Source organism: Capra hircus, unplaced genomic scaffold (assembly GCF_001704415.2).
Source record: "Capra hircus breed San Clemente unplaced genomic scaffold, ASM170441v1, whole genome shotgun sequence".
Classification (NCBI taxonomy): Eukaryota; Metazoa; Chordata; class Mammalia; order Artiodactyla; family Bovidae; genus Capra; species Capra hircus.
The window spans coordinates 21,485-29,414 of NW_017189782.1; the positions used below are offsets into that span (position 1 = coordinate 21,485).

The following is a 7,930-nucleotide window of genomic DNA, read 5'->3' on the forward strand; positions in this document are numbered from 1 at the left end:
CAACTTTGCATACCTCCATAAATCTCATGTGATCATGGTATACAATCTTTTTTATATGTTGTTGGATATTGTTTGCCAGTATTTTGTTAAGGACTCTTTCACCTGTATTCATAAGGGATATCGTGTGTGTGTGTGTGTGTGTGTGTGTGTGTGTGTGTGTGTGTGATGTCTCTGTCTGATATTGGTATGCAAGAAATACTGGCATCACTTTGCCTGCTATGTGGGGAAGAGACCTGTGGTGTAAAGGATGAAGCATTGTGGGATTTCAGTTTAGCCAGGATTAGAGGGAGAAATTTAGGATATATCAGTGTGGAATTGGGGTGAGATTATCAAGAGAGCTCATACTCAATTTCCTAGGCCTGTGTTAAGTGCTTGACATTGAATTATGCTGTTTGTTAAGTAGGTATAGATAGATTATACTTTGACTTTGCTACCTATTTTCTTTGTTAACATTTATGAAATTAGAATTTGTGAATCAGTTGTAAGGTGCATTGAAGATACATTTTCTTCCAATTTTACTACAAAACAAGATGCCATTGAATAGCTGATGCCTTTTACAAAGTCTAGAAATAAGCATGTTTGTCTTTAAGATACAGAAACATATTTAAAAGTTATAAATTTGCCCAAGAAGATGCAACTGGTGTGTGGTTAACTTAGAATTCCAACTTAATCTTCTTTGACTCCAAAGTCCATGTTTCTAAACGCTGTACAACAGTGCTTTTTGTAAAAATACTCGTCCTTTACATGTGATGTCACCTAATGATCAACAGTGTTGGTTTTTTTTAATCTTTATTTTTTTAAATAGAAGAGATTACAGTGAAGATGGTACGAAGCTATGATTCTAGAGCCATGTAGACTTGTAGTCATAGGTTTTTCAGCTGTCATTGAGCCTCGTTGACACTCAGTGTCTTTATCTGTAAGATAAGGGTGTTTATAACTACTGTAGAGTTGTGGAGATAATCAAATAGCCCATTTTTCTGTACTTAACTAATATGTAGTATGTTTATACGTAGGTGGCAGTTTGTATAAAGGAAGCACTGGGACTTGTGACCGCACCCTCTAAGAATAAAAATGTATTAAAAATATGGAACGACCATGTATGTTACGTGAAGAAGAACAAGAGCCAGAACTATGGAAAAGCGAGGGAGAAACCAAACAAGTAGGTGATGATGATGATGAACTGATCTTGGTTGGAGTGGAAGATGTAAATGAAGATGCTGACGTGATCTTTGTTGGGATGACCTCAGCTTCAAAACCAGTCGTTTCAAACATACTGAACAGAGATACCCCAGGTTCTTGTTCAAGGAGAAAAAGGTATGGTCACTTCAAGAGAGGTAACGCTCACAAATTACAGCCCGTTAGTCATGTGACTCCTACCGCAGAAGCAAAGACTGTCTTGCCAGTTTCTGACTCTGAATCAAGATCAACAGATAGTCCTATTATTATTGAACCTCCGTCTCAAGCTGATTTGAAAAATATTTCACCACAGATAGTGCCTAATTGCTTTTCAAAGGAGTTATGTTCTTCTTTGATTACCTTCACAAGTTCATGTCAGCATCCAGTAGAAAGAGCAGTTTCTGCAGGAGATATGAATAAAAGTCCTCATGTATCAAAGCGAATTTCCGCTTGTGAAACAAATAGCAGAAATCCCAGAAGGCCTAAGCTCAGTGATGGCATTATAGGGGAACATTCTTTAGGTTTTTCCCCTTCAGGTATTTTTCATACAGTGCCCACTCAGCAAAGCACACCAGACTGTGTCCATACCTCACTAAGCCATGCTCAGAATGGAGAACCTTGTCCGACACCTTTTCCAAAGGACAGTGTTCATTGCAAGCCTGTAAGACCTTTAGGGGAAAATGGACTGACAAAAACTGATTTTCCAAGTTTAGCAAGTCCAAACAAGATTGTTGATCCCACAGAAGGAAATCTGATTGTGTTACTTCGTGACTTCTACTATGGAGAGCATATAGGAGTTGGGCAGCCAGAACCGAAGACCCACACAGCGTTTAAATGCCTCAGCTGCTTGAAAGTTCTAAAAAATGTCAAGTTTATGAATCACATGAAGCACCATTTGGAACTTGAGAGGCAGAGAGGTGACAGCTGGAAAAACCACACCACCTGCCAGCACTGCCTCCGCCAGTTTCCTACTCCCTTCCAGCTGCAGTGTCACATTGAAAGTGTCCACACTCCCCAGGGGCCCTCCGCAGTCTGTCAAATCTGTGAGTTGTCCTTTGAGACAGATCAGGTTCTCTTAGAGCACATGAAAGACAATCACAAGCCTGGTGAAATGCCCTATGTATGCCCGGTTTGCAGTGACAGATCATCATTTTTTGCAGATGTGGATGCACATTTCCGAGCATGCCATGGAAACACTAAGAATTTACTTTGCCCGTTTTGTCTCAAAATTTTTAAAACTGCAACAGCATACAGACATCATCATAGAGGGCACTGGGAAAAGAGTTTTCACCAGTGTTCCAAATGTCGGCTACAGTTTTTAACTTTCAAAGAGAAAAGGGAACACAAGACCCGGTGTCATCAAATGTTTAAGAAGCCTAAGCAGCTAGAAGGATTGTCTCCTGAAACAAAAGTTGTTGTTCAGGTATCACTGGAACCCCTTCAAGCAGGATTGGTGGAAATAGCATCCATTACTGTGAACACATCTGATTTTGAATCATCACCCCCGAAATCTAAAAGTAGGAGGTCAAAAAAAGAAAAAAAAATTAATTCTGCTTTCAGTAAGTCTGATGCAAGTGTTTAGGTCAAAGTTAAAAACCCCATTAAAAACAAAAAGATCAAATTATAGCATTATTCAGTAATATCAAATATAGGGAAAGCAATGGGTAATTTATGTGATTTTGTTTTAAATACAGGAAGTACAATTTTGTTTGATCTGCATATTGAGATGTTATTTAAAAATCTATTATCTGTTGTTCATATAATTGTCTTAACATGTAAAAAGAACGTGTGCATGTGTGTGTGAGAGAGAGAGAATGAGAGAAGTGGAGAAAGGAAAAGTAACAACCTATTTCGGTATTTGATGTTACTTGTAAGTTCGAAAGCTCTACTATACATATAATCTGTAGAGTGTTTTAGCAACGTAATTTTCAACTGTTTTCATGCCTTGAAGATCTCAGTATCAGCTATATAGCCAGATGTGAATGTCACTCTCTGAAGTGCCTCTTGGGCTGATCTAAGATAACCTGGCTCTGAAAGCGTGCAGTGGAGAAGTTGATGGAGAAGCTCTGATGTGAGTTTGGACCAGACACGGGATTTAATCAGTGAAGAGCTGTGGCTTCTTGTCCCAGCTGAGGAAGAGGCATACATTCACTGCCAGGCATAGAGCCAAGGTAGAAGGAACACTGTCTCAGAGTGCTTTTACCTAGCCCAGGGACATCTCAAAGAAGCCAGCCGTTAAAATGCCTGTGTTTGGTGAGAGAGGCTTGCAAGCATCAAGCAGGCCCTGTGTATCATTGACTGCAGTTGGAGAAGCAGAGATAGTTAATAGAATGAGACCTGGTGCCTGTGGACCTCCTGTTGAGTGATCAAAAGGGGAATTTGATTCATTTCATCCCCTTTGCCATTTGGCTGGCCTGTAGTCACAATGAGGTAGGCATATCTGTGTCAGACACAGTAGCAAAGCAAGGTAAAATTCCCAAAGGAAAAAGGCCTTGACGTGCACTTTGATTTGTGCTGGACCCATAGTTTTAACTGAAAAGGATCAAACACAGGGAATCTGTTCAGCTTTTGAACTGGGCTAAATTGAGTTCTCTTACCCTTAGGCTACAATGGAGTTGTCCAAGAATAGTAAATAGAGTGGATAAAAATAGTCCAGGGTGATTAAACCCTTTTTAGAAGTCGTCCTTACCTTATCCAGTTAATGTGTCTTACCCTAGTTGAACACGTGAAGATTTCAGTTTTGTATCTTATCTTGCCTTGGACACAAATGTAGTACAGTTAACAGCTAATTCTGTGTGTGTGTAATTTTCCATTGTATCTAATTAATTGAGTTTCAGTCTTTCTTGACACAGTCTGATGTGCAAGAATTGTCTCATGTATTTCAGTAATTGTCAGGTCATAGAGTTATCCTTCCTCTAATCTATCCAACCATCTGATCTGTGATTATACTTGTGGTAACCTTTTTTCTTGCGGTCCCCAAGGGCTGTTTCACAGACCTGTGGGGTACCCTCTAAGTATTGGTTCCTGAACATCAGCACACTTGGCTGCCTCCGTAGGTTTTTGGATTCGAATCTCCTCCTGGAGTTGAATGTCACCCCTTCTCCACTTCTGGCACAGATACCTAGCAATCTCTGTGCACCATTCAAGGAAGCTGGGATCCTGTCTGTAGACCTGTGCCAGGAGAAATCCGTCTGTTTCCTCTTCCTTTCTCCTCCTCTTTGTCTCTCCCTACTCTCCCCCCTCCTCAATTTATTTAAGTCCTCTATGCTTTCACAAAATGCTGGAAAGTGCTAATCACCAAGAGGTTAGTATCCCTCTCAGAACTGAAGAGGAAGGACTACAGATGATTAAGCTGTAGTGAATCTATTGTCTCCATTTTTGGTAATTTCCTGAGTGTAAATGAAATTCAAATAAATTGTGTTTATTTCCTCAAAGCTTGATTGATTTATTTGCACTTTGAATATTTTCCTAGGACTTTCCAGTTAGTTTACTTGGGCCAAAGCTCTTTGCTGAGTGTCAGCTTAAACCACTTTTAGTTGTATAAAGAATGTGTGTGTGTGTGTTCTGGTCTCAGGTGAAAACTCTATGTATAAATAAATAACCAGACTATTGTATTCTTATCTCCTTTCTTTGATTTCTACAGTAAAAATATGAAATGTTTTAGTTATATGGTTTTATTGTTGCTTAGTATTATCAACACTGTTACTGTTAGTCGCTGTGAAGTATGCTCCTGAGGAGTACAAGTTGTATTTATTGCCGGATTAAAAGGTTCCAGCAATATGGTCCCTGACTGCTTCCTCTCTTCCATTCTCTGTCCTTCTACTCTACTATTTTCCCTACTAATGTTCTCCTTTTGACAACACTGGCCTTAGTTTTCCTCCATCAAATTCCGTTTCTTCCAGATCCAGAGACTGCAAGTGCTGTTCTTCTGGAAATGCTCTTCCCGTAGGCCTGCATGGCTTGCTCCCTCCCTTGTTTGAGCTTCACCAATGCTGTTCAAATAACACAATCAAATCTTCAACCCCCTCTCTTTCCTCCTCCTCCTTAAAGGCACTTGAAGTCTCTGTCCTCTTCTTCCCTCTCCAGCCTAAATTTCCTAAATTTTCACAAAAAAAGAAAAAAAGGAAGAGATAATATCATCAGGGCTTTGCTTCTTAGAATTAACTTGAGTCAGTTTCTGTGCCTGCAAATAAAAGATAGTTGATAGTGAGTTGAGTTCTTTCAGGAGCTTCCTCTGTTTTTCTATTGATACCTCTATATTTTGTTCACACAATGACACTTTGTTTTCTTTACAAATATATTGAATATCTGTCAAGATTACTGTTTCGTTACTGCCGTTTGTGAATTTCCTTGTCTGCTTTGCTTGTTCTTTCAGGTAAAATTTATTGTTTTATTAATGTTGCCAAAATATTGTAAGTAAAATTAGTATTTGTAGACATAATTTTTTTAAAAATTATTTCTGCTGTCTGTCTTTTTACAAATAACATGGCATATTTTTATTTTTTTAAATAATCGTATTGTATTGGCCAATTCTAAACTTCTAAACAGTGATGTGTAAATGGGCTTTCTTGTTCTGAGTACCATCAAAAGCAATGAGTATCTGGCTGAATAAATTCCCGTTTCTGTTTTTAGATCTTGAAGAGAATTGTTTTATTGGATAGTTTACAACATTTGTTGAGACATTTACTTTTCTTTCCTTCTCTTTCCTTTCTTTGTCTTGCTTTCTTCCCTTGTCTCTCTTCCTCTTTCTTTCCTTTCCTTTCTTTCCCCAGGTTTTTGCTTGACTGGACCTTTCCTGAAACAAAAGTGATTCCACTCAGAGTTGAATATTATCCTGTCAGAATCCCATTTCATTTCTCATTTGTAGGATTGGAATTAACCTCCTTGTCCCCTTATTAGATTTGCCACAGTTGTATCAATGTTTCTGATTTTCTTTTTCCAAGAAGCAGCTCTTGTTTTATTATCCCAACAAGTTTTATTTTTGTTGTTTTCTATTTTTGTTTCAATTCATGCATACTTTCTACATTCTTTAGGATTTTTTTTCTTTATAACTTTGTGTTTTGAAGCTTTGTTTGCAATCTTTTTTCTGTAAATATATTTGATTTACAATGTTGAGTTTCAGTTGTATATAGGAGTGATTTAGTTATGCAGATACCTATCTATTCTTTTGTAGGTTCTTTTCCATTATAGGTTATTACATGATACTCAGGATTTCTTTTCTTTTCTGTTTTTTTTTTTTTTTTTCCATAGATGGTTTAGGGATTGAGCTATCTTTCTTTAAAATTTTGTCTGAATCCCAAATATTTTTATGTATGCATATTTTTAAATTAAAATTTCATTGTCTAAGATTTTTGGCAAGTTGATTCCAAAGATTTCACTATTTTCAGGCTGAATGTTTTCATTTATAGTTTACTGAGAAATTTTCCTTGGAGCTCTGAGGTTATGTGTGTATATACAATGACATGTCTTTATACACATCCTTTTCAGATTACTACATGTTTGAAGATATGTAAATGTATTTTCAAAGATATTTTCTGTTTGTATGGTAGAAACATGAAATGTTTTAATTCTAGAAATGTTTCCCCCAAGTGAATATAGCATAAAGAATAACGGTATAAAATTATATTCCTTTGAGAATAATCCTTACTAACAGAACTTGGATATGTTAAAAAATTATTCATAACACTTAGGAAAGGTGGTAAGAAAAACTTTATTCAAGGTAAGAATACTACAGTGGGGTGTTATAATATGGGAGAGAGATTGAGCTTATATCTAACTCCAGCAGCGATGCAGGTGGGAGTTATAGCTAAGGAACAGGGTGGGTCCATGGGATTGCAAACAGAGACGGAAGACTGAAAAGCAATGGACAACAATAACAGAATGGGTGTCAGTGGAAGCTTATTAAGACCACTATAAGGGTGAGGTTAGATTCTGGCTCAACTGAGAGGATCATTGCTGAGGCTAGGCAAGGCTGATGAGATATTCAGGTGAGTGAAATGATATGTGATCTGATACTGAGGGTGGTCAAATCAAGGGTGGGCTATGTTTTCTAAACTGAAGTAGCAGATTGTGGATTGGATTGGACTAGATGGACAGGCAGCCCCTGAATAAAGACATTGCTCAAAGTTGGCAGTGCATTACTGAACTGCTGCATAACCAATTACCCAGAACTAGCAGCTTAAAACAATATTATTTCATACTGCTGCTGAAAGTTGGGAATCCAGGAGTAATTCAGCTGAGTGTTCTGGCTCAGTGTCTCATGAGATTGCCATCCTCTGAAGCCTTAACATGCACTGGTGGATTTCCTTCCAAGACGGCTTACTCACATAGCTGTCGAAACCCGTTTGCTTGCTGGCTGTTGGGAGAAAGCCTCGGTTCTTTCACATGGGCCTCTCTAAAGAAACTCCCTGAGTGTTCTCAAGATATGACTAAGCTGGCTTCTAGAGTGGAGTGATGCAAGAGGATGCGCAAGGACGCTGCAGTGCCTTTTATGACCTAGTCTCAGATGCTTCATTGTTCGTTTCTACCAGTATTCGACCGTTAGAAGTGAGCCACTAAGTCCACCACGCATGTGAAGGGGAGAAGGAAGGAACTGTGGACAGAATTGAAAACCACGTGGTACACACATGGCCACCAATTGTTTACATGCTTGTATGTCCAAAATGAATTTTCCTGCCAATGCTTTTAAATAATTTATCTGTTACAGCATTAACTTGAAGTTCAGGACCTTGTCATTTAAGTCAGGTCCAACTGT

General features: G+C 38.3%; 1 protein-coding gene across 1 annotated transcript; it reads left to right on the plus strand.

Annotated features, from left to right (window-relative positions):
- Positions 1 to 1,084: 1,084 nt before the first annotated feature.
- On the plus strand, positions 1,085 to 2,704 carry LOC108634673 (zinc finger protein 280B-like; the record flags this gene model as incomplete). Its single annotated transcript, XM_018044735.1, has 1 exon — positions 1,085 to 2,704. A coding segment is annotated over exon 1 (1,620 nt), but the record flags the coding sequence as incomplete, so codon positions are not given.
- Between the last annotated feature and the right edge of the window lie 5,226 nt (positions 2,705 to 7,930).